The sequence below is a fragment of the Capricornis sumatraensis genome, chromosome 9, assembly GCF_032405125.1.
Source record: "Capricornis sumatraensis isolate serow.1 chromosome 9, serow.2, whole genome shotgun sequence".
Classification (NCBI taxonomy): domain Eukaryota; kingdom Metazoa; phylum Chordata; class Mammalia; order Artiodactyla; family Bovidae; genus Capricornis; species Capricornis sumatraensis.
Window position 1 is genome coordinate 45,778,626 of NC_091077.1, and position 27,072 is coordinate 45,805,697.

General features: G+C 35.7%; 1 protein-coding gene across 1 annotated transcript in view; it reads left to right on the forward strand.

Annotated features, from left to right (window-relative positions):
* The window catches only part of SEC24A (SEC24 homolog A, COPII coat complex component), a 69,552-nt gene that overhangs the window by 8,340 nt on the left and 34,140 nt on the right, over window positions 1–27,072 (forward strand). Inside the window, exons 2-9 of the mRNA XM_068979594.1 lie at window positions 12,708–13,190; window positions 17,598–17,768; window positions 19,715–19,792; window positions 20,348–20,514; window positions 20,778–20,950; window positions 21,884–21,986; window positions 23,075–23,201; window positions 24,826–24,935. Of these exons, the coding sequence (XP_068835695.1) occupies window positions 12,708–13,190; window positions 17,598–17,768; window positions 19,715–19,792; window positions 20,348–20,514; window positions 20,778–20,950; window positions 21,884–21,986; window positions 23,075–23,201; window positions 24,826–24,935 (1,412 nt within the window). The remainder of the gene's footprint in view (window positions 1–12,707; window positions 13,191–17,597; window positions 17,769–19,714; window positions 19,793–20,347; window positions 20,515–20,777; window positions 20,951–21,883; window positions 21,987–23,074; window positions 23,202–24,825; window positions 24,936–27,072) is intronic.

The window sequence follows — 27,072 nt, forward strand, 5'->3', positions numbered from 1 at the left end:
GGCAGTCCTTTTCCTGTAACTCCTGTTGTCTCTTAAGATCTTACTCTCTGTTGTCCTCAGCTGGTTGTTCTCCTGTTTGGAGCATAGCTTCTTGAGGACACAGATGGATTGGACCTTGCTCACCTTGTGTGCTCAGAAGATTATTCATAAAATCTGTCTTTTCAATTAGGCAATGAATGGTATGTTCCTAACCATTTGGAATAAAATATAGTGTTGACAATAAAATTATTCAATAGGCTGATATCTAAGAAAGAAACGGAAAAATTTATTCCAGTCAACCTGAGGATTATAACCTGGGAGATAGTCTTTTAGAAAGCTCCGAGGAATGTTCCCCCGTCAGAAGTCAAAGTACAGTCACATACCTTTTTGAGACAAAGGATTGTACTTCAAGTGACGTATTGACAGTTTACACAATCCAGATCTGCATGTACAGAGCTAGTAGTGAATCATCATGACTCTTTACAAGATTAATAAGGAAGGTTATCTCCTAAGTATGTGTGATTAATGCAGATATACATTACACACTTAAGGGAGGAGTCCCAGACAGATAGAAAAAATTTATACTTAAAATTTTCTTGTTTTGCCATAAAATAGGAATTTTATTTCATTAATTTCCCTTCTTTAATCATTCATCTTTTGATAGAAAGCATTAGGTAATCAAATATTTGGTCCCTTGATGCTACAGTGATGGCTTACCTGCCCTGTTTATCATTTTCCTTGATGTTGGGGTCTTAATAGCTGGGTTCCTTCTTTCCTTTTAGGCAGTTATGCTAGTAAGATATCTGGCAAAGACTAATGGTTAATTTCAAGTTGTCTAGTAGGATATATGCCAATTTTATCTTGTCACGTTCATTGTGCATTTTCATTAATTCATAGAGAACTGTAGATGTGATCAGTAGTTTAAAAGTTTTAAGCCAGAGCCTCCTAAACCAATCCATTTTTCTGTTATTTCCCCTAAATTGGGAAGAGGATTATTCAGAGTAGAAATCTGATTCTTCATGTGTCTTAAGATGAGTTGGGCTTCCCTGGTAGCTCAGCTGGTTAAGAATCCACCTGCAATGCAGGAGACCCTGGTTCAATTCCTGGGTTGGGAAGATCCACTGGAAAAGGGATAGGCTACGCACTCCAGTATTCTTGGACTTCCCTCATGGCTTAGCTGGTAAAGAATCTGCCTGCAATGTGGGAGACCTGGGTTCGATCCCTGGGTTGGGAAGATCCCCTGGAGAAGGGAACAGCTACCCATTCCAGTATTCTGGCCTGGAAATTCCATGGACTGTATAGTCCATGGGGTCACAAAGACTCAGACTCGACTTTCAAGATGAATTATATCAGAAGACTATTGAATATGATACACAACATTCAGTATGTATTACAGCACAATTTCCCCCTTGGGAAGCAATTAGAATCTCAAAGGTCATATTACAATTCTGTAGCACCACTTTTTCTCGTCATGTAGACTTTTGAATTGAGCAAGCTACTGGCTTTAATAAATATCATTCAAAGCCTACTCAGTAAATTTTGTTAAAGCCTCTATGTAAGTAATGATATCTTATATTCCAACTGGGAAATAGCAAATTCTGTAGCTGAATGGTCATACCATTGGAAAACATTGAACCCAGCATGCTGGAATTGAAGGCAGATTGGCAGGGCCTGGTTCCAAGGCTGCCTGTAGATGACCTTGAGCCCACTGGAAACCAGTTGTGCATCTTCCTAACCAGCCCAGGGAGAGCCAAGGCCATAAACTTGTTCCATAAATCCACTGGGATCAGGAGCTACCCGATACTTAACATCTAGTAAAAACGAGATGTTATATATTTTGTGGCCAGTTTCAGAGCAAGTGTCATAAATTGGCCAGGTAACAGGGTCCCATTTAGTAATATTGATGGTAGCTTGCATGGTACTCAAGTTTCTTCTAAAATAAAATTTCTAAGGGCCATCCGATTAGTGCTTTTAAAAGGAGAAATTCACAAAGGTAATCCAGGTGTACTGGACGTTGGTAATTGGCCACAAACCCAACATACTGACTTTTGAAACTTGGCATATGATTAAGCCCAAGAAAAAAATATTTGATTTGTAAGCAGAAGTGTGAGCAGTTGTCAAAGTAATTAGTGTACAAGTCTGGTCCAGCATTTTGGGTCAGCTCTCTACTTCAGATGTTTTCTTCTCATCCTGGTCTGGTAGGGCTGGCCTAAGTTAGTCAGAGCTGGGTGTCAGAAATAGGAGCTGCAGTCTGTTTAGGAGAGGTAGCCTGATATGGCCCCTCCCAGTGTGGCTGTTAAGAGTCCTTTATCTGATGTCTTTTCCAATATACATAATATCCTGGTTGCAGGTTATGGGGATTTGATCCTCATCCAAAGATAATTTACTATGATAAACTCCAGAAACAAACTTAGAATGTCCTCTTAAAATTCAATTAAGTTGTAATTAAATTCTATAATAATATAACATAACAACAAAGAGTTATTTTGGAAGCGAGTCTTTAGGCAGTAAATATAGAAAAACTTTAAAGACAACACTAAAACGTAATATGCATTGAAATATTTTTTTCTAGTGCTCTTTTCAGCAAAACATATACTGAAATATATTTTTTTCTGTCTAAAATTACCCTAGTTTCCATCAAATATGGTCAGATTAAAGCTAATTTGTTTGCAAAACAAATCTGGTTTCAATAAACTTGGCCTGATTATTTACATAAGTGATCATATAGGCTCTTTTCAGCTCTGCTGGAACTTTCATAAGGAATTTCAAATTGAACTCTTCAAGGTCTTTCAAGGCCAAGAAAGCCAGATTAAGGGTGTACTATAAGATTCAGTGTGTGATACCTGAGATTTGAGTGGGTTCTTCCCTTCTCAAGATCTCCAGAATATCTTGAGATTCCTGCACCTGCCATGAGGTAATCTTCATTATTCATCTGATAAGGCTGCTGAGAACCTAAGAGTTTCCAGTTTCTGGGGGAATCAAGTAGAGAGAAAAGGTAAATGTTTCACTTGTACTTACAAAAGTGTAATTTATCAAATTGCTGTAAGTCATAATTAGCTTGAGGGGAATGGTTTACTTGTGTTTAGAAAGCACAAGATTAAAAATCAGTAATAATTTTGGTAAAAAAAAAAATCCCCCCAATTATATTCATCATGCACTTAGTACTTGATCTTAACAAGTACTGTTAACAGTTTCATGAAGTCATCAGGTTTCCCATTATAACTATTTAATTTCTTACCAGTTCAGCAGTATTATCTGAAAGTTGTCAGAAACCTGTACTTGTCAGAGTCCTTTCTGTGAGTGTCCTTGAAGATGAAGCTTCTTTTTTTTTTTTTTTCAGCAGCAGCAGAGTAAAACAATAACTGTCTGTGGATGACAGAAGGCTTTTTTTTTTTTTTTTACTTTACAATATTGTATTGGTTTTGCCATACATCAACATGAATCTGCCATGGGTGTACACGTGTTCCTAATCCTGAATCCCCTTCCCAACTCCTTCCCCATACCATCTCTCTGGGTCATCCCAGTGCACCAGCCCCAAGACAGAAGACTTTAAAAGGCATGGTTAAATATCTGATTACAGTGTAATTGGCAGATGAATTTGGTCATTACTGTGACATACAATATGTTAAGATAATAACTAGAGTTATGGCTGATAACATTTTATTTACTAGGACATACCAGATTTTTAGGTATTCCATATTATTTCTAGAATGTCTATATTAATAGAATTTACCCATACAATATAAATTTAAACAGGTTTATCATTCATTGACAGTGCTTCCCAGGTAATTTAGCATATCAAATGAGCCTAATTAGTTTTATATCTTTCTTTGGTAAGAAGATAAAACGATTCTCTTAAGGTGTTCTAGGACCCTTCTGCTGTGCCATGCTCTGCTCAGTCGCTTCAGTCATGTCTGACTCTTTGTGACCCCATGGATTGTAGCCTGCCAGGCTCCTCTGTTCATGGGATTTTTCAGGCAGAAATACTGGAGTGGGTTGCCATGTTCCTCTCCACGGGATCTTCCCTACCCAGAGATCAGACCTGCATCTCCTGTGTCTCCTGCATTGCAGGCCGATTCTGTACTGCTGAGCCACTGGGGAAGCCCCAAGGGCCTTCTTGGAAAACCTCAAAGTTAACTGGAGGTCAAATGAACTTCATATAAATTTGATCTTTGAAAATTTTGTCAGAAATATAAAAAAGTTTTTAAAAACAATGTCAGAGGTCACTGTGAAATAATACTTATTCACTTAACCAAGTGACTTTAGATTTCCAAGGCAAATGTAGAAAGTTATAACAGATTACTTAAAAGATAAAGAAACTTTACAATCTGGTATTAAAAGCAGGTCAGTATTCTAAGAAACTTGGTCCTCTTAACAGAGAAAGAAATAAAACTAAGAGGCTTTGTATCCTCTTACACTAATATTAAAATTTATCTACTCAACTAAATTTATTCCAATCATAGTTCTGATTACGCATAGAATTCCTTTCTTTCTTTTCTTCTCTTTTTTTTTTTTTTTGTTTATTTTTAGCCTTGCCTTGCAGCATAAGGGATCTTAGCTCCCTGATCAGGAATTGAACCCATGCCTGCTGCAGTGGAATCGCGCAGTCTTAACAACTGGGCCACCAGGGAAGTCCCCATAGAATTCTGTCCTAAAGATTTTTTTTCTTCTAAATCTCTACAAGTTTCTATATTTGTATTAATTTGACCGTTATTTTCTTTCCCATTTAGAAATAACCAGCTTCTGTGCAAAATTACTGTCCTTTTCCTTAACAAAATGCATCTCTACTCCTTATATCTTCAAATTTTTTAGCAGTTTTAATTACATAGTTTAATTAGAATTCTTAACCTTTAAAAACTTCAGTTTCTAGTGAAAACCAAGAAGTAAGCAATTATGAACTGTCTTCTACATTAGCATTCTGTAGATTGGCAAACTTATATGCTCTTTTAGAGGAAGAAAATTCTTTTAGTGTGTTACCAAACATTAATAGTCCTAAATATCTTTAGTTTCTCTATAAAAGGAAACCTATGTTCAGTAAATTATATTCCCAGTATCTTATTTGACTTGGTAATGATTTAACTTTTTTCCATCATTTAACTTAATTTAGCAAAACTCTTAAGTTTCAAGTTGTCAAATAGATTTGGAGAAACTGTTTTTAAGTAGACAGTCCTAATATATTTATTCCTAACATAATTTATTCCTAAAGAGTTCACCTAAAAAGTCTTCATTTGCTTTTACTTAAAAGTTTTATCACATCAACTTTATAGACAAGTTGGAAGTACACTGCAAAGAACTTTTCCCCCAGAACTATCAGAAAGTAAATTGCTAACATGGTGTCCCATCACTCTTGAATGCTTTTTTATTTCCTACACATTAGAAAATTGTCCTAAATAACTACAATACAACTAAGAAATTAGGGAATTAACACTAATATGTTACTAGTGTCTAATCCTCAGACCCTGTTCAGATTTCACCAGTTGTCCCAATAAAACCCTTAGCGAAAAAATCCTGTCCGAAGTCACATTTAGCATTAGTGTCATGCCTCTGTAGTGTTCTTCAACCTGAAGCAGTTTCTCAGTCTTCCTCTGACTTTCATGACCTAGATGCTTTTGAAAATTACAAGCCAGTTATTTTGCAGAATGTCTTTCAGTTTGGGTTTGTCATATATTAATATTTCATCATGATTAGGTTTAGACTGTGCACTTTAGCAGGACAGAAAAGATGTTGTATTCTCATCACATCCCATTAGGTGGCACATGATTTCATTTTCCCCCATTATTGGTGATGTTCACTTTGATCACTTGATTAGAAGGGTGTCTGCCAAGCTTCCTCACAGTCATGTTCCTCCTTTCTCCTTTATAATTGAAAAGTATTTTGGGAGATGTAGTTTGAGACTTTGTAAATATCTCATTTCTTATTGGAATTTTAATTTATTCATTTATTGTATTGGTGTGGACTATTCCAGTGGGTTGTTGTTGTCCAACCTTCGTGGCCCCATGGACTGCAGCATGCCAGGCCTCTCTGTCCCTCACCATCTCCCAAAGTTTGCCCAAATTCATGTCCACTGCATCAGTGATGTTATCCAGCCATCTCATCCTCTGATGCCCTCTTGTTTTGCCCTCAATCTTTCCAGTATCAAGGGGATTTCCTATCCCCAAATTAGGGTTAGGATTAGGGTTAGACTTTTCCGATGAGTGGACTGTTCACATCAGATGACTGAAATACTGGAGTTTCAGCTTCAGCCTCAGTCCTTCCAATGTGTATTCAGGGTTGATTTCCCATAAGATTGACTGGTTTGATCTGCTTGCTGGCTAAGGGACTCTCAGGAGTCTTCTCCAGCACGATAGTGCAAAGGCATCAGTTCTTCAGCACTCTGCCTTGTTTACAGTCCAGCTCTCTCAACCGTCATGACCACTGGGAAGACAGCCTTGACTATATGGACTTTTGTCAGCAGAGTGAAGTCTCTGCTTTTCAACACACTGTCTAGGTTTGTCTTAGCTTTCTTGCCAAGAAGCCAGTGTCTTCTGATTTCATGACTTCAGTGATTTCAGTGGGTTATACCCTGTTATCATTGTTTATACTGATGCTTCGGTTATCTCAGTTTTGGCCTGTGGGTGCTCTTTCAGGCTGTCTTCATGTATCCTCTTGTCATGTGTCATCATTCTTGGGCACTTTCTTGCTTTCTGGCTCAGTAAGGTGTTGCAGGCTCATCTTGTACTTTTCAAGCTCATGAATCAGCCTTGATTCCTTTTAATGGAGAATAGTATTTAGAAACCAAGAATACAAGTACTGAGAGATCAGTGCTATTAGAATGTCTCTGCTCTCAGTCTCAGCAGACGGAGCTAGGGAATCTTTACTATATACACATTGAAGTCCATGAGTTTCAATTGTAGTCTCTGTTGTAGTCCCACTACCATTGGATTCATTCTCGTTTTCCCTTTTCCATATTTGTGACTTCCTTCTCTGAGAGTAAGAGACCTTACTCCCATTATCTCATATATATTTATTTGATCAGTTCCATTGTATGCAAAGACCTGACTATTGGAAAAGACTCTGATGCTGGGAAAGTTTGAGGGCAGGAGAAGGGGACAGCAGAGGATGATGGCTTCATCGACTCAGTAGACATGAGTTCGAGCAAACTGAGAGATAGTGAAGGACAGGGAAGCCTGGCATGCTGCAATTCATGGGATTGCAGAGTTAGACGTGACCTAGCAACCGAACAACAAAAACAAGGGTATGTCACCATTCTGTCATTGCTTGCGCTGCCCCCTTACTCTACTCCAGTTTCCACATATGCGAATGCTTACCTCGCCTAATGTTTTAGGACTAAATTTTTCAGGAAAGGGCTTGTGGTTTTTTTTTTTTTTTTTAAGTTTATTTAGAAGTTTTGCTTGCAAGAATATGCAACATTATGGTGCTGTATTGTGGAAAATTTTCTTTACCTTTAAGAGATTCCATCATGTGATCACTATAGTAATTGAAATTATCCTTTATTAGATTCTCACTTTTCCCCAAGTGGTACTTTATTATTCGAAGTACAGGAGTTTCTGTGCTATAATATTTATTCTTGGAGTCATTCAACAAACACATATTGAGCACACATTCAACAAACACAACTATGTAATAGGCACATTTTAGGTGCTGAGAATACAGTAATGAACAAAAGAAATCCCTGCCTTCCTAGAGCTTATGTTACAGTGAAGTAGATACTATAAATAAATAACATAGTGTCAGGTAAACACTAGAAAGAAAAATAAGACAGAGTCAGAGGGGAAGAGAATGAAAGAGTTTCTGTTTTAGATGTAGTGTTCAGACAATGCCTCTGTGAGGAGACTGTGTCTGAGAGACTTGAATGAAGAGATGCAGTGAGATTATATCTAGGGGAAGAGTATTCTTGGTGGAGAAAATAGTGACAAACCCTAAAGCAGAAGCATTTTTAAGCTTGTTGAAGGAGCGTTAAGGTGAATGTGACTGGAGCTGAGTATAGAGAAACAGTAGGAAATTATTTGAATAGTAAAAGGCCTTTAGCTGTTAGAGTAATTGATGTCAGTTGACATAGTGACCTTACCAGAAGCAGTTACACTCAAAGATTTTGGGTTCTATTATATGTATATATTTAAAAAGGGTTTTCAGTCTTTAGTGGAAATTATTAAGTCATTTTAGATTATATGATACACTGATATAAGGTAGTTATAATGGTGTGTGTTTGTTTAGAACTGCAAATCTGTGCCAACTTGGCTTAAATATAGCCCTGCATAGACATCTTTCCAGAATTAGAGATATCAGATTAAAAGACCCCTTGGCCCATACAGATGATCAGATATGATTAACTGAAAGCAAAATCAAATTAGGATGGGAACAGCCTAATAAGAAAAGAATCATGTGTAATTAATATGACACATATAGAACTAATGAATCTGTGGTTCAAGACATTGGCTATTTTCTTGTCTGAGCTGGCATAATCTGTGAAACCTAATTTTAAAGGAAAATTAAACTTTATATTAAAATTTGCTGCAAGAACAGGAAAAAAAAATAGAATCAGAAGTCTCCAGGATACTTACTTCCAGATCAGAAACAACATATGTATTATCCTGGCACTGTTTCATTAAAATAAAATGAATGTTCAATATTTTTTAACAAAGGAAGTTGGAAGTGAGACCAGAAGGGAAGCCAGGGACATAGAGGATCTTATAAGCTAAGATAAGGACTTTGGAAGTTTTGAGTAGAAAGTTGATCTGATCCATGTTTTAAAAGGTAATAGGATTTGTAAGGAATAAATCATAGAGGGATAAAAGAAGATTCAAAGGTATCAGTTGATCACAGGCTTTCAGACTTTGACTATAATCTACAGTAAGAAATACATTTTAAATAGTGACCCAGTATACATATTCATATATGTATATATTTGTAATGTAACCTCACAATACTTAACCTTTATTACATGTGATATCCTGCAATATTTTCCATTCTTAACTGTCTTCTATTTCTTAACTAAAAAGATAGTTTATAGCTTATTGATTTTGTAACTCTTGAATTTATCGTACCTACTGTTTGAAACACTGTTAATCCACTAGGACAAAGCATTATTGTACAATGAGAACGTTTGTAGAGACTTGTATGGTGCCTTCTTTTTTGAGAAATAATTTTTGAGGAAAATCTCACCTTATAATTGGGCATTTATGGTACTTTGAATACTTGATAGCCTTTTACTAGTTAGAAGTGAAAGTAAATGTTCTGTTCATAGTAATTTACAAACTGCGGGATCCCTGGCAGCAAGTTAACTACATTTAATTTAAAGGAAGATGGTGGCTCAGACGGTAAAAGCATCTGCCTACAGTGCGGGAAACCCAGGTTCGATCCCTGGGTGGGGAAGATCCCTGGAGAAGGAAATGGCACCCCACTCCAGTACTTTTGTCTGGAAAATCCCATGGACTGAGGAGCCTGATAGGCTACAGTCCATGGGGTCGTGAAGAGTTGGACACAACTGAGCGACTTCATTTCACCTTTACAAAAAAAACATGAAATATAATTGGAAGATAAAAAACAGTTTTGAATAAATGGAGAGACATATCATGTTTATGAGAGAAAGAAAGTGTTTGTGTGTGTGTGTGTATGACTGTTGCACAGCTTGGGGTTGCTTAGTTCTCAGCCAGGGATCAAACCCTGGCCCTCTGCAGTGAAAGCATGGACTCCTAACCAATGGACTGTCAGAGAATTCCTGAAAGAAAAATTTTCTGTCGTAAAATGTCAAACAATCCAAAATAAATACATAAATCAAATATATTTCTTACGGATATTTCACTTTTTTGTGTGTGGGAGACTGCAAAAAGTGGTCTTATACTTTTGTGTTATGTCTGAAAATTTTCATAATCAAAAGATTTGTGTAAGAAAGATATCATACTTCTTTCTTTATAACTTCCTTCTTCTCAGCATTCTTTTCTTAAATATTTTACTTATTAATTCTGGGCTGTACTGGGTCTTTGTTGCTATGAGAGGGCTTTCTCTAGTTGCAGTGAGCAGGGGCTACTCTCTAGTTGCGATGTGTGGGCTTCTCATTTGGGCGGTTTTGGCTTTTCTTGCTGCGAAGCTCAGGCTCCAGGATGACGGTCTCCGCAGTTGTGGCACACAGGCTTCACTGCTCCTCAGGACGCGGAGTCTTCCTGCGCCAGAGGCCAGACATATGTCCCCTGCATTGGCAGGCAGATTCTTAATCAATGGACCACCAGGGAAGTTCTCAGTATTCTTTTTGTAGTTTTTCTAAATTGGTAGATGTACATCTGGTTTATTCATTTTATTGATAATTAGTCTTTTGTGTGAATAATCTACAATTTATTCAGTCTCCTGCTGATGAATATTTAATTTGTTTCCAATTTTTCATTATTATAAACAATTAGGCAACTAACACGTGTATCTGTTTCTTTTGTTCTGAAAGAATACCTGTATTTTAAAAAAATTTTTTGGCAGAGTAACGCATATAGATGGTGATTGGAGCCATAAAATTAAAAGATGCTTACTGCTTGGAATGAAAGTTATGACCAACCTAGACAGCATATTAAAAAGCAGAGACATTACTTTGTCAACAAAGGTCCATCTAGTTAAGGCTATGGTTTTTCCAGTGGTCATGTATGGATGTGAAAGTTGGTCTATAAAGAAAGCTGAGTGCAGAAGAATTGATGCTTTTGAACTGTGGTGTTGGAGAGGACTCTTGAGAGTCCCTTGGAGTGCAAGGAGATCCAGCCAGTCCATTCTGAAGGAGATCAGTCCTGGGTGTTCATTGGAAGGACTGATGTTGAGGCTGCAACTCCAGTATTTTGGCCACCTGATGGGAAGAGCTGACACATTTGAAAAGACTGATGCTGGGAAAGATTGAAGGCAGGAGGAGAAGGGGACGACAGAGGATGAGATGGTTAGATGGCATCACCGACTCAATGGACATGAGTTTGGGTAAACTCCGAGAGTTAGTGATGGACAGGGAGGCCTGGCGTGCTGCGGTTCATGGGGTCACAAAGAGTCGGATGTGACTGAACTGAACTGAACTGAATGCATATAGACTAGCGTTCCCCAGATACATATTACTTATGTGTATATGCTTTTGTAGGCTTCCCAATCCTACCTCTCCTATATATATATATACTTGTGTATGTTTGTGTAAGTATTGTGTAATTAATGAAAGCACTCAAATTAAACTAATGGTATCGGTACGTTGGTTGCATGGATTGACCCCTCAATCCATGATTGGAAGATAAGTATTTTTTTGTTATTAAATGTAAAGAGTCCACAGGAGTTAATTTTGTATGAGTGCCATCTTTTAAAAAATATTCATCTTATTTCCTTTCATTTTCTAGTTTTATGGGCAGAAATGACAATATATTCCTGAGAAGTGGTGATTCTAGAGATTAATTTTTTTAATATATAACAGCTTTAAAATGTACAGTCAGGACTTCCATAATGTCCAGTGGCTAAGAATCTGCCTGCCAATACAGGGGGCATGAGTTCCATCCCTGGTCCTGGAAGATGTGGAATCTTTGGAGCAACTAAAAGCAACTGAAGCCCATGTGCCCTAGAGCCCATGCTCTGCAACAAGAGAAACCGCCACAGTGAGAAGCCCGCACCCTGCAGCTAGAGAGTTGCCTTGGCTTGTGTGCAGCAGTGAAGACCCAATGCCGCCAAAAATAAAATGAAAGTGTTTTTAAATGTACAGTTCAATGATTTTTTAGTGTACTTAACTAAAAATTGCAGCCATTGCTACAACCACCTTTAAAACCCAGAGGGATGGGATGGGGAGGAAAGTGGGAGGGGGTTCAGGATGGGGAACACATGTAAACCCATGGGTGATTCATATCAATGTATGCAAAAACCACTACAGTATTATAAAGTAATTAGCCTCCAACTAAAATAAATAAATTAAAAAATAGATAAATATATAAAATATCTTTATCACCCCAAGAAAGAAACCCCATACCCATTAGCAGTTACTACCTATTCCCTCTTGCAGCTGTTGTAACCACAAATCTACCTCTGTGTCTTTGGGTTTTCCTGTTCTGGACATTTTATATAAATGATTTGTCCGGCGTATGGTCTTTTGTGAGTAGTGCCTTTCACTTAGTATAACGTCTTCAAGGTTCATCTGTGTTATAGCATGCCATCAGTACTTCATTCCTTTTTATGACCAAGTAATATTCCATTGTATAGTTATGCCCCTTTTGTTTATCTTCAGCAGTTAGTGGACATTTGGATGTTTCTCCTTTTGGGCTATTAAAAATAATAATATTGTCATCATTTGTCTACAAGTTTTTATGGAGACCAAGAGTGGAATTGCTGGATTATATGATATCTCTGTTTAATGTTTTGAAGAACTGCCAGATTGTTTTCCAGTGCACTTGCACTGTTTTACATTTCCACTTGCAAAGTATGAGGGTTCCAGTTTTTCTACATCCTTGTCAACGTTTGTTATTTGCCATCTTCTTTTTTTTAACCATCCTAGTGTAAGTGGTATCTCATTGTAGTTTTGATTTGCACTTCTCTTATGACTAATAATGTTGAACATTTTGCCATTTGTTTTTGTCTTTAGAAGTATATTTGAGTACTATTTAAAGCTTTTGCTCATTTTTAATTAGGTTATTTGTCTTTTTGTTGTTGAGTTGTAAGAGTACCATATATTTTACTAAATTTTTTAAAGTATTGCTTGGTTTGTTTGTAAGACTAATTTTTCCTGCTCTTATTGGAAGGTCCTGTCCAGAATGCCCTGATGTCTTCACAAGTGTCAGTGAGCCAAGGGTATAATTCTCAGCTTCCAGGATCCTACCCTCATCTAATACCAGCAAAGACTTTGAATCAAGTCTCTGGACAGTCTAACTCTGGTGGTTCCCAGACTGTTTCCCCATTAAGTAATTATCAGAGACCTGGACAAACTCTTTATGGACCACCTGTGGCTTCTCATCCAGTGACACCTTCACTCCGTAGTGGTCCTAGTCCCCAAATGCCACTACCTACTTCTCAGAACCCAGCTGCTACACCAATGCCTTCTGGTAGCTTTCTTCCTGGAGCCAGTGTACCATCACCTTCGAATTGGCAGTATAACTATTTGTCACAGACAAACCATTGTCCTCGTGCGTCATCCCAACCAGCCATGACTGGGAATACAAATTTGATGAGCCCTCAATATGTTTCTTCTGGAGATTCTTCACTTCAAAACAACTTCATAAAATCAGGTAGAGTACTTATAGGAGTGCTAGAAATGGGAAAATTTTGCTTATTTTAAATGTTTAAATTACTATTTCAGTCTTAAAATCATATGGAAGACTTTGTCACTTTTTTTTGATGACTGTTAATCTTTAGATTATTTCTGTAACTTTTGGGTTAAAATCATGATTGTTTCTGCTTTGCTTCTTTCCTTTGAAGGTATTATCTGAGTTTCTTTGGGTCACCTGTGATATTTTAGGGTTTCAGGTATATGTGCAGAATCACTGCCTTGAGGACTGGCCAATACTTACATTAGCAAGGTTCCATCTTGTATTCCAGGAAAGCTCAATCCTTGTGGTCTCTCTTTGAACTTAATCTAAGGGTTGGCTTATCTATTTGTTAAGGCACAGACAATTTTTGACTCTAGAAATCCAAGAATCCTGGAGGGGCAGTGAAAACAGACTTACTTTTGGAGTGAGGAGTACTATTGAGCATATCTGTGGTCAGAAAGCCATGCACAGAGGTTTATCCCTGTGTTTTTTTCCTAAGGTTTTATAACTTTAGTTCCTATGTTTAGGTGTTTGATCAGTTTTGAGTTAATTTTTGTACATGGTGTTTTTAGTGAAAGTTGCTCAGTCATGTCCGACTCCTTGTGACTCCATGGACTGTATAGTCCTTGGAATTCTCCAGGCCAGAATACTAAAGTGGGTAGCCTTTCCCTTCTCCAGGGTATCTTCGCAACCCAGGGATTGGACTCAGGTCTCCTGCATTGCAGGTGGATTCTTTACCAGCTGAGCCACATGGGAAGCCCAAGAATACTGGAATGGGTAGCCTGTCCCTTCTTCAGGGGATCTTCCCTACCCAGGAATTGAACCAGGGTCTCCTGAAATGCAGGCAGATTCTTTACCAACTGAGCTATTGGGGAAACCCATATGGTGTTAGTAGGTAGGGATTTAACTTTATTCTTGTGCATGTGGATATATAGTTGTTCTAGGACTTTTTAATGGAAAGTGTGTTCTTCCTCCCATCGAATAATCTTGGCACCCTTGTTGAAAATAAGGGTTGTGTTGATCATAAATGTAAGATTTATTTCTGGACTTTGAATTCTGTTCCATTGATCTGAGTGTCTATACTGTAGCTTTATGGTAAGCTTTGAGTTTACCAAATATTGACTCCTCCAACTATTTTTTTCCCCCAAGATTGTTCTATCTGTCCTCAGTCCCTTGCATTTCCTTAAGAATTTTAGGATCAGCTTGTAAATATTTGGGGGAAAAAAAGATAACTGTGATTTTGATAGAGATTGTGCTGAATCTGTACATCAATTTGGGAAGAAAGCTATGTATTCTTGGACTCACTTTGATCATTAAATCTTTTTAACCTCATTGTTTGGTCATATGTGGTTCAAAAGTAGGTTCATTTAACTATTTCACTATTCCTTTCTTTTTTTTTACTATTCCTTTTTTGCTGTTAATTCAGATTCTGTATTGGGATCTGCAGATTGATTCTGTTCAGCACACATCCTCAAGGAAATGAACTAGTAAAAGTTTTCAAGTGAAATGGTATTATCAGTTGTTACCTTTTTATGTTAATATGTATTTCTGCATCTAGATACTACATGTACTTCATGCATTTTATAGTTTGTTAACTGCTGAATCTATTTTTCTTAGCCTCTTGATTAGCCACTAACCTTGGTGAATGCATTTTGGTCTTGTAAAGATTAAGGGTGCTTCTAGAAACTTGGTTTCTCTGGAGAGATCTTCTGACCCATCATTGTTAGAACCAAAATCCTTCTGATTACTTGTATTATTATTTATTTGACACTATGAGTGAGCATTAATCATTTGAAATTAATAACATTCACTTCTTTATTAAGAATTGTAGATAACATTTATTGAATATTTGTTATTTTTCAGCATTTTACCAAACTTGAATGTGTGTTATCTTATTTAATTTTTATAGCAGTATGTTTTACAGATAAGAAATATGAGGCTTGAATAATTTGCCCACAGCCACAGAAAATAGGTTAGGAAAAAGTACTATTTAAAAACTATTTGGGGGACTTCCCTGGTGGTCTAGTGGCTAACACTCCGTGCCCCTAGTGCAGGGGACCCACATTTAATCCCTGGTCAGGTAACTACATCCCACATACCACAATTAAAGATCTCACATGCTGCAACTAAGACCCAATGCAGCCAAATAAATAAATATTTAAAAATAAATAAATAAATAAAAACTATTTGGAAGTAAGTGTAGCCTCTCATTAAAAAGCATGTGATCAATAATCTGAATTTTTTTTTGGCTACAGTAGAAGGAAGACCACCCTGAGTTGTCCCCAGATAGAGCACCTTGATTATAGCACAGATGTGGTGACAGAGATGTAAGGAAATGCCAAAATTTAGGAAGGTTTCTGTGTAAAAGAAGCATATGACTGCTAAAAGAACTATATGACTGCTCTTCTCTTTTCTTAACAAGACCTCAAAAAATTCCCCATTTTTACCTCTGTTTTTTCATCATTGTTGGTAGGTGCCTGATTGTCTGATCTCAAAATTGTATCTAAGTTATGTAAAATATATAGTTCACATATTAACATTCTCTAACTTTTTCTTTTCTTATAGGCCACCTTTTAGCATGTAATTAGTTTTAGAGATCTCAGGAGCCAGATCCTGAAACTCTAGCTATTGGTGTTCTAAATAAGGGTCATTCAGCTTGAAAAAATAATGTCTATTTTATGAAACGTAGCTTATTCTGGATTCAACAGTATTCCTCTTAAGCTGTGAAAAATCTCAATAAGCTCACATGTATTTTATTAAACATTAGGTTGTTACATCTTTGTAGCCAGATATATCATACATTCTTGTTCATGCTGAGTTGGAAATGTACCTTGCCCTTTTGTTCCTTTGACTGGTCTCTATTCTTTGATAAGGGAGTTCCATGGCAGTAATCTTTATCTTCACTTTTGACAACAGGGCACTGACTAGTCTTGTTGGAAGATCATTTTTCAGTTTGGTTCCTGAGTTGGGAACATCCCCTGGAGAAGGGAATGGCTACCCACTCCAGCATTCTTGCTTGGAGAAACCCATGGACAGAGGAGGCTGGCGGGCTCCAGTCCATGGGGTCACAAAGAGTTGGACATGACTAAAGCGACTTAGCACTGGAGAATTCAACAATGTTGAAGAGACACTGAAAATTTTCATATTTGGTGTCCTTATTCCTTCAATTTTACAAAACACAGATAGAATATATTAAATTCAGAGGATAAAAAAAAGTATTACAATGAAAAATTAAATCAGATGTATTTAATCAGTAGTATTTTATCAACTTTGTAGACTGTTGCTCCTTTTTGGCAAATGAGAAGTTGGTTGTGGGTTTTGGAACTTTCCATATCACACAGAATTTCCTCAAGAGTAGAACTTACTATCCTAATAGAAAATTGGTGAAATTGAGGCAGTGAGATACTGGTACAAGGTACAAGGACAAATGTCATGATGTTTTTTAGTTTAGTTTGATGGATACTTCTAAGCATCTTGGATAGCAGTGTTTCATAAAGTTTATACATAGACTTTGGATCATTTCCTGATTTTTAAGCCTAGGGAGTATTCTTAATATAGGATGTAAGTCATTATTGAAAGTAACCTGCTTTTAATTATTACTAGGTAAACACTAAACAGTATATACATTTATTATCTAATATTAACAGGTTATACCCCCAATAAAAATGAAGCAAAATGAAATAAAACTTGGAGAATTTAGGATAACCAGAATACTTCATAGTTTTAGAAAGCTAACTCTAACCCTAATTGATGGTAATCGAATGGGCTATATTGATAAGTACTCCATAAAATTTTATTCATGTTAATTTCTACTGCAATACTTGACATGGCCTGTTGAAGCTTTGTGACCAGTTAATGAAAAATTAAGCAATAAACAGGGCATTGTATCTACTCTATAAGTGATTTGATCCTGACTTTATATTGTTTTAACAATTGGCAGGTAAGGATTATGGTGGCCTCCCAGGTGGCTCAGTGGTAAAGAATTTGCCTGCCAGTGAAGGAGACACAGGAGACTCGGGTTCGATTCCTCTGTTGGGAAGATCCCCTGGAGTAGGAAATGGCAACCCATTCCAGTATTCTTGCCTAGAGAATTCCATGAACTACAGTCTATAGGATTACAAAGAGTAACACAACTGAGCGACTGAGTGTGCACGTGCACACACACACACACACACACACACGCAAGAATTATAGTAGGAGAGATTTGGAAATGTGTAAAGTATGCATATAAAATTAGACAATCAATCTGGGAAGTTAACTTATTTGTAGTAATTTGTGGTTTATAATGAAAATATAAATTTGGAAGTTATTTAGATTTGGTAAAAGGCTGTTTTGGCCTTTTTCTTAAGTTCTTAAGTGATGTGTGAAAAACCGTTGTTTCCATAGGGTCTGCACTGCCCTTAGCGAATCCACCTCTGCCTACTACTTTTCAACCAGGAGCTCCTCTTGGCCCCCCTCCAACTGGAGGACCACCTCCAGTGAGGGCCCTTACTCCTCAGAAATTGACACCTAGAACTGTGCCCCAGCCCTCATTTAATTCAACTAGCAACCAAGAAGGTAAGCAGGACAAAAACCAAGTCAAGTCCTAAAGTTTTGACTCAGGGTGGAAGTATTAATATTATTTGAACTCTGCATTCAAGCCATATTTTTTCAGAAAATCTGGTTGTTTTGGTTTGAGATGCCCCTTAGGAATTTAGGGTTTAAAAAAATTACTGTTTTCCTTTTCTCTATTCTGTGACTAGCTGTGGACTAGCCTTTGGGATCACTGTTAACTTTTTTTGTTACTGTGCAGATTTTAAAAATCATGGCTATAAAGTCACATATCTCTTGGTAGAGGGAGGTGAGAGGGGGTCTTTCGCTTTTCTGGACATGACGTTGAAGCTATATTTTTAATACATCGGCTCTTTTTCGTGGAAGCAGATTTTTGATTGCCACTGTTACTGTTAACAAACTGCCACTGTTAACAGACATTTATAAGCCTAAATAAAAAGTAAAATGTAAAAACATTTTCATGTTTTATAGTTTTAGACCATTATCTTCAGATGTAACTTTAAAATACAAGTTTATTAACTTAAAATGTTTTGTAAAGTAAGAAATTGAATTTTAGGTATAATATAACCATTGTAACAAGATTGGAAATAGGAAGACAGATGAAGGGGGGGAAGAGCCACTGCCCACATTCTACGACTCAGTACAATCAATATTATCATTTTTGTACTTTCTTCTACCATTTCCTTTTTTTAGTATTGTTAGTAGGGAAAAAAACTGACCTGTGTATAATTTGAAAAGGATCGTGTTAACAATGAGTAACAAAACGGTAAAGTAGTGTCTCACATGATAATTTTGAAAATCAAGCTAGAATAAGTATTTAAACTTTTAGCCAACTAAAAATATGCTCAGGGCTTTCCTGGTGGCTCAGTGGTAGAGAATCCACCTGCCAGCGCAGCAGACATGGGTTTGATCTCTTGGCTGGAAAGATCCCACATTCCACGCAGCAACCAAACCTGAGCACCACAACTACTGAGCCTGTGCTCTAGAGCACAGGAGCTGCAACTGCTGAGCCCGCATGCCGCCGTTATTGAAGCCCACACACCCTAGAGCCCATTTGTTGCAAAAGAGTAGCCACTGCAGTGAGAGGCCCTCACATAGCACCTGGAGAGTAGCCCCTGCTTGCTGCAATTAGAGAAAAACCTGTGCAGTAACTAAGACCCAGCACAGCCAAAAGTAAATAAATAAAATAAAAATATGTTCAGTGTTTTTGTTTGTTTCTACAAGATTACCAAGATTTTCTATTAATATATCAACTCATGGGTAAAGTCGTGGTGGTCTTGAGAATTGGAAAGGAGTTACTAACTTTATTGAAGTCATTAAACTTAGCTATTTGGTATTAAAATGACTGTTAAAAGTTAACACATTTATTTGTAGGTGCTAGAGGTGATGCTATTCACTAATTTGATTTCCTCTATATCTGAATTAGAGCTAATAAATTTTAGTGATAAATTATTATTATTAGTTTAGTTTGCTGGACTAAAGCAATTGTTCTAATCACTATATATCACTTTAAAGTTAATTCTAGATTCTACTCTGTTCTGTATTTTTTTAAAGGTTTTTACCCTCATAGATAGTGTATCTCATCCTTATTTATCCTCATTCTTAAATAGTATTGATTTTGGTGACTTAGTGTAGTGTGTACTGCTCCTTAGAAGTTTTTAATGCTGCTCTTGCAACTGGTAAAACTTTCAGATTGTATATAATTTTATAAACTCCACAAAGTACCATTCTTTTTAGAGGTTTATAAAGTTATTTGAAACTTTTATACATTTTGTATATTTAGAATCTTACATTGTTTGAAATTTTTATTTCAACATGTGACATTTCCTGGGATGTAATTTAAGCTATTTGTCGTTTGGAACATTGTCATAAATTTTAAATACTAGATCAGATCTTGCAGAAATTGTAATACTGGTCCTAATTTAAATATTGTTAATAAACTTCCTCCTTAGGTATTATATCAAATACCAATAATGGATCTATGGTGGTTCACAATAATTATGATGAAATTGAAGGCGGTGGCTTCTTGGGTGAGATGCTATGAAAGATTTTTTTAAAATATGTTCCTGATAGAAAACAGAGAAGAAAACTTAATAATTAGGTCGTCCAGTGGTATCTCCTGTTAGCATTTTCTGTCTCTATGGATTTAGAATTTTTGTTAGGTTCCCCCCCTGCCCCCCCGCTTTAGAATTGGGATTATGGGCTTTATTATTATAATATTATGACTATAGAATACTTTTATCAGTTAGATCTATTTAAATTTATCCATTTGAACATTTATTATATTCCAATTAAAGTTGTTTTGAATTAAAATTTTAGTCTGAATACAATGTTTAGTACATGGCATGAGAGTAAATTAAGTATACTAAACTTAACCTTTGTGTGTTTATAGATATAGACCACATTAGCTAGATTTTAATCATTGCTCTTTCTTTGTTACTAGTGTTTATTTTATTTTACAAAATTGGTGAGTTAAAGTATTAAGTTACTCAGAGGATTTTGGAGTTACAGATTTAATGGATCTATGTGTTGATTTAAAGTACTTTGGAGTGTAAAATAGAACTTAAAAGTTACCTTGTTTCTAGCAACATCACAGCCTACTAATAAGAATCCCACAATGAGCCGAAGTGTTGGATATTCATATCCCTCCTTACCACCTGGTTATCAGAACACAACACCACCTAGTACAACAGGAACAGGAATACCACTCTCTTCCTTGAATTACCCAAGTGGTCCACAGGCTTTTACTCAGGTATACTTTTTTTTTATAACCTGTATTCTGCTTTTTGATTTAAACTATATTCACCTGAAAGCATTTTACGAAGGTACAATGAACATTTTTTACCAAATTAGAATGATAATGAATATTTCATAAGACTTTTGTCCTGTTACATGTCTCCAGAACCAAAAAAATTGACCAGGAAATTGAGATTACAGTTTTGTTATTAATGTATGCGTCTCTTTTCAATGGAAGACATTGTAAAGGCTACTTACTCTGAAGTTATATTTCTTTAGACTCCTTTAGGTGCTAATCATTTAACTGCAAGTATGAGTGGATTAAGCCTACATCCAGAGGGGCTAAGAGTTATCAATCTTCTTCAAGAAAGAAACATGCTTCCATCGACACCTTTGCAGCCTCCAGTTCCAAATTTGCATGAAGATATCCAGAAGCTGAACTGTAACCCAGAGTAAGGCTTCAAACAGTACTTCTTATTGAATCTGACATTTTACTTGTTCTAAAAGGCTTCCAGATTCTTTTTGAGCTTCATGTATTTTGAGCAAGCTATGCAGGTGTATTAATTTATGAAAGTAGTCTCCATGCACAAAACAGTACTTTGTTAGTTGCTTACTTGATATTTGGAATGTTCTAAGTAAAGAAATAAGGTTGTAATGCCTGATCTGATAGTTGCTCTTATCAACTGTAATGGGACTATGATATTCATTATCATTATGGTGGCTCTATTATATTTTCAAAGTCCGAAGTGTGGAGATTTGATTCTATATAATCCTTTATTTGCTATTATTTTAAATTATTTTTCATAGCAAACATAATTATAGTACGCTTTTCTCTTTTAAATTTGGTTGTGAGTTTAAGTTCATGAAGTTTTTAAGATATGAAGACTTTCTGATAAATTGAATTTGTTATTTTTAAACAGTCTTTTTAGAACCTAATACAAAACTGAGCTTTCAGGTAATACACATAACTTTACATTTGGGTTCAGTTCAGTTCAGTCGCTCAGTCGTGTCCGACTCTCTGCGACCCCATGAACTGCAGCATGCCAGGCCTCCCTGTCCATCACCAACTTCTGGAGTTCACTCAAACTCAGGTCCATCAAGTCGGTGTAATTCCAGTGCAATCTAGATTTATATAAAGAAAAAGTCCTTTGATAGTCCAGACTGTCTTATGCACAAGCTGAGAAGAAAATGTTTTGTTACATAAAATGTATTCTTTCTGAATAGGATTTAAATATTTAAAAGAATAAAATTTGTGAGAGCCTGTTGAAATACTTCATTTATAATCTGATCCAGTGTTACAATGTGTATCTTTTAAATCTTCTGAAAATTTTTTGTTCCAAACTAGTCATAGTAATAACTGATACATGATTTTTACTTTGATATAGGTTATTTCGCTGCACACTGACTAGCATTCCTCAGACTCAGGCCTTACTGAATAAAGCCAAACTTCCTTTGGGACTGCTGCTTCATCCTTTTAAAGACCTTGTGGTACGTTTTATTAGTGAAAGTAAATGTGGAAAATTATCTTAGTGGTAAGGAATCTTTTACAATAATGCAAGAATTTTGTTTGAGCTGTCTTTAGGAATTTGACCATTGACAAATTCCTTTATTCGTATTTCAGTTAAAAAGATTATTATCAAACACTTTTACAATGAGATAAAATAGACATATTGTTGAAAAATTCAGGAGGTACTGAGTAGGATATATGTACTGAAGAAAATAAGTGAACCATAGTATTTTTTTTAAAGTTGTAAATTGTTTACCCTTTAAAATGCTTTACCCATTCTCCCAGTTCTTCTATTCTTGGAGTAAAGTCTGTTGCTTTGAGAAACTGCTTCTCAAAAAAGGAAGAAAAACAAAAAAGGCCTACTTTTGTCCTAAGGTTTTAAGACCTTGACATGTGACCATGTACATTTGAGATAATCAGTACATAAGTGAAGTGACTTTCCCATAACCAACCTCCTTTTGGTAATAGGATTGTATTGCCTTTATTGATTTTTGATTTTAAGACTTTAGATCTTTTAATATGTAGGATAAACTTTAAATAGCATAATTGCCGAGTCAAATAAAACATTTAAATATGATTTAAACCATAACTTACTTTGTGATAGTTCTTTTATGAGAACTTAGTAGCCTGTTAATGTAACATGAAGAAACTTCTTAATAATTTAATTGATTTTTTTTAGAATGTTGATCGATCCTTCACCATTCATCTCAGAAATACATTGTAAATTTACTATATTGATTTTGCAGTGTCAACTTTTTTCAAATCAATTTTTATTGGAGTAGAGTTGCTTTACAGTGTTGTGTGTGCAGTGTAAACTTTTAACGAGAAAATAAATACTGTTTAAAAGGCAAAATTTAATGAGAATAGTCTTGGGGAAAATCACTAGAGTTTAAAAATCAATACATGTCAACTACATAATATTTTGTGTGGCAGGTTGGACACATTTTTTACCCTAGTTTTTCCTCGAAAATTATAATATTGCAACAGTTGTATGGATTAATTGCTTTACCCTTAGACATGATGATTGCTGTCTTTAATAAATTAGTTGTGGGTTTTTTTTTTTTCCCAGCAATTGCCTGTGGTTACCTCTAGTACAATTGTGAGATGCCGTTCATGCAGGACATACATCAACCCTTTTGTCAGCTTTCTTGATCAAAGGAGATGGAAATGTAACTTATGTTACCGAGTTAATGATGGTATGTTTTTTTTAATTAATGTTATTGTATTCATTGTAGGGAAATTGGATAATATAAATGTAAAGTTGAAAAAGCAAAAAAAATTTTAAAAAACCTCCTGTCTTATTTATGTGTAATCCTTCCACTCATATATAACTTCTTTTTACTTTTTTCTAGGCATTTATACTTATATACAAATGATTACATATTTCTTAAGCAAAAAAATATGGTAATATTACTTTGATACCACTTTTTTACATTTATTATATTGGGCATATAATAAATGGCATATTTCATGGTATTATTTAAGCCTATAATTTAAGAAATATTTTTATTTAGAAATTGTCCCATGCCTTTTCTCTAGGGTGAAAGAAAAATAAGTCCACAGAATAGCTGCCATTAGCTTCATTCACTGCTGTATGAAGGGAGGTGGGCAGTGCTAGAAGGTTAGTTGAATGTAGTTTTTTCAGTAATTGATGAGGAGGAGATATCCTTCAGTAACTGTTTCACTATTTATATATTGAGAAATACCACCTAACTAACAGCATTCTATTAGCATTAGAGAGGGAAAAAGGGCATGCTGATATCCACATTGAAAATTAAGTTTTCAATTTTTCTAAAAATCTATTTAGAAGGAGATTTCATTAAGCATTGGGAAATAGAGGAGCTTCTGAGATTTTTGAAAACCACTTTTACTGTTTGTATTTTTAGAGTAGAAGAAAATGAGGGTAGAAAAAGAGCATTCTTTTTACTCTGTAATAATTCAGAAAATACCTGTATGTATAGTGTTTAGTACACCTTTAAAATCTTACGTATATGTGCTTTGGTATATGAAATTAAATTGTAATAAAAGTTGAAGTCACTTTCATATGCAGCCCAGAGCATTTAATGAACTATAGCTTACCTTTCAGCATATATTGGGATTTGAATTTTTAAACAGTTATTGAGAAGACAGATGCAATGATAATTTAGAAAATATTGGAGCACTAGTGTTTTATAAGCAGAAGGCAGCTGATATTCCATAGAGGTCTTAATAACTTTTGAAACTCACCATGCCCCATACCCTGATAACCCTAAAAATACTTTGAAGTATTTTTGCCATAGCTTTCCAGGGGCAACCAGAGTCTGTAAACGACGTCAAATGTTAATATCTTTTTACCACTGTGAAATTTAAGACAAAGTTTAATCTTGGGTTTAAGAGAATAATTATCACCTAATGAGTTTTTATCATCCTCTTAAACTATTTTAGGAAAGCAGCTTTCCAGGAATTAAGAGAAAAAGGGTATTAGAAAATAGGAAAAGTATAGTACTTGTAATTGTAGAAGCAAAACATACTTAGTGCTATTCATTATGGAGAGAAATTGAATGGAACTCAAAAATAAAGTATATTTAACCCAGACTTCCCTGGCAGTCCAGTGGTTAAGACTCTGTGGTTCCATTGCAAGGGGAGCAGGTTCAATCCCTGATTGGGATCCCACACGCCTCACAGCATGGCCAAGTTAAAAAAAAAAAAGTGCATTTAGCTTTTAATATTTAGTTTATATTGAATTACATATGAATCCCTAAATTAAGAAAACAGCCAAATGCAAGTTGTATTAAACGTAATCCTTTCAGTTTTAACAGTGTATGTTGTTAATTCATGTAGTTCCTGAAGAATTCATGTACAACCCTTTGACCAGAGTCTATGGAGAACCTCACAGAAGACCTGAAGTTCAAAATGCTACAATTGAGTTTATGGCTCCTTCAGAATACATGGTAAAGTTTCACTTTTTATATAGCATAAATTTTTCATAATACTGGGTTTTAAATATACCATATAGTTCTTTAATAAAATTTTACATTTTTAATTTATAAAAGTTATCCTGTTCATTATAAACATAGTTAATTTGTATATAAGGGTAAGTTTGGAAAGTAAAAGTATATGTGAAGTTCTGTTTATGTTTCTTGGGTATCCATTCAGAAATCTGCAATAGAATATTGGGGTCATACTAGTATACTTTTAGGTCTCTCCTAGTTTTTTGCTATTATAAATAATGTGATGTGTATCCTCTTGTAAGTACTTATACATAAACTTGTGTGAGTATCTGAGTTCTTGCATTTGAAAAGATAATAATTATGCCTAATGGTTATTAGTGCTATCCATTTTACAGAGCACATATATCTTTTTGATCATCACAAACAACTCTTAGTTAAGCACTGTTCATCCTGTTTTTGTTTTAGTGTATTTTTATGGGATAGTCTATCTGGTCAATTGGGGCCATTTTAGTATAGAAATTATGAGGACTCAGTCTGTTCTCACCACATGGAAATTTCAGTATAGAAAATGTTTTTGTGACACTTAAATGGCTGTTAATCGCTTTCTTTATGTAGCTGTGCCTTTGTTGAGTTAAAGCCAAAAAATCAGAAGCATTTATTTTTTTGAATTGGCTTTCCTCCATTTCTTTACCCCTTAGCTTTTGTAAAAATGGCTTCCTTTAAATTTGGAAACTTGCCTAGGTCTGCAAGAGATGTTGCTTCTTCCAGACTCACTTCTTGGACAGCAGATTCTATGAATTTGGCAAGTGATATGTGCAAAAAAATATAAAAGTATACTAGACATCAAGTTCTGAGTGTGATTATTTGATGCTTTTTATTGAATTGAAGGCAAATATTTGAGCTTGGAAGTTTAAAATATACTTGTACATTTTTCTGCAATTTAAAAAATATACTTGTACATTTTTCTGCAAGTTTAAAATATACTTGTACATTTTTCTGCAACTGGTTGAAATGTGTTGGTTAAATAACCAGCTCAAGTTGACTTGATTTGTCATTTCCAGAACTGTAATTTCTCTAAATTGTGAAATATGATGAAAGCCTATGAAACATGAATATATAGGTTACCAAGTAATCATAATACCACTGTTTCACCACCCAGGTCAAGAAATTGAACATTGCCAATACTCTCAAGAGATTTTCTTTTTAAAAAATATTTATTAATTAGGTTGGTGAAAAAGTAATTATGGTTCCAAACCCTGAATTTTAAATCATTTTAATTAGTCTCAACCAGCTCTTCATTAATAAAAATAGGAACTGCTACAACACATTTTTGTCAACAAGAAATAAATTTGTTTATTCCTGTGGCATAAAAATCCATGCTTCAGGATTCAACGAACTCTTGGAAAGCATTTTCTGCCTCCTGCTGGTTGTGGAAGCGTTTTCCCTGTAAAAAGTTGTTAAGATACTTGAAGGAGTGGTAGTTGGTTGGCAAGAGGTCAGGTGAATATGGCAGATGAGGCAAAAACTTTGTGGCCTAATTTGTTCAACTTTTGAGATGTTGATTGTGTGACAGGTGGTTGGGCATTGTTGTGAAGAATTAGGTCCTTTCTGTTGACCAATGCTGGCTGCAGGTGTTGCAGTTTTCAATGTATCTCATCGATTTGCTGAGCATACATCTCAGAGCTAATGGTTTTACTGCAATTCAGAAAGCTGTAGTGGATCAGACTGGCAGCAGACCACCAAATAGTGACCAGGACCATTTATTTGGTGCTAGTTTGGCTTTGGGGAGTGCTTTGGAGCTTCTTCTAGGTCCAACCATTGAACTGATAGTTGCTGGGTTTTGTATACAATCCACTTTTCGTCTCAAGTCACAATCCGATTGAGAAATGGTTCGTGTTTGTTGCATGGAATAAGAGAAGATGACACTTCAAAATGACAGCCTCTTTGATTTGCAGTCAGCTCATGAGGGCACCCACTTATTGAGCTTCTTCACCTTTCCAGTTTGCTTCAAATGCCAAATGACCGTAGAATGGTCGACATTGAGCTCTTGGGCAACTTCTCGTGTAGTTGTAAGAGGATCAGCTTTGATGATTGCTCTCAGTTGGTTGTGGTCAACTTTCAGTGGTTGGCCACTGTG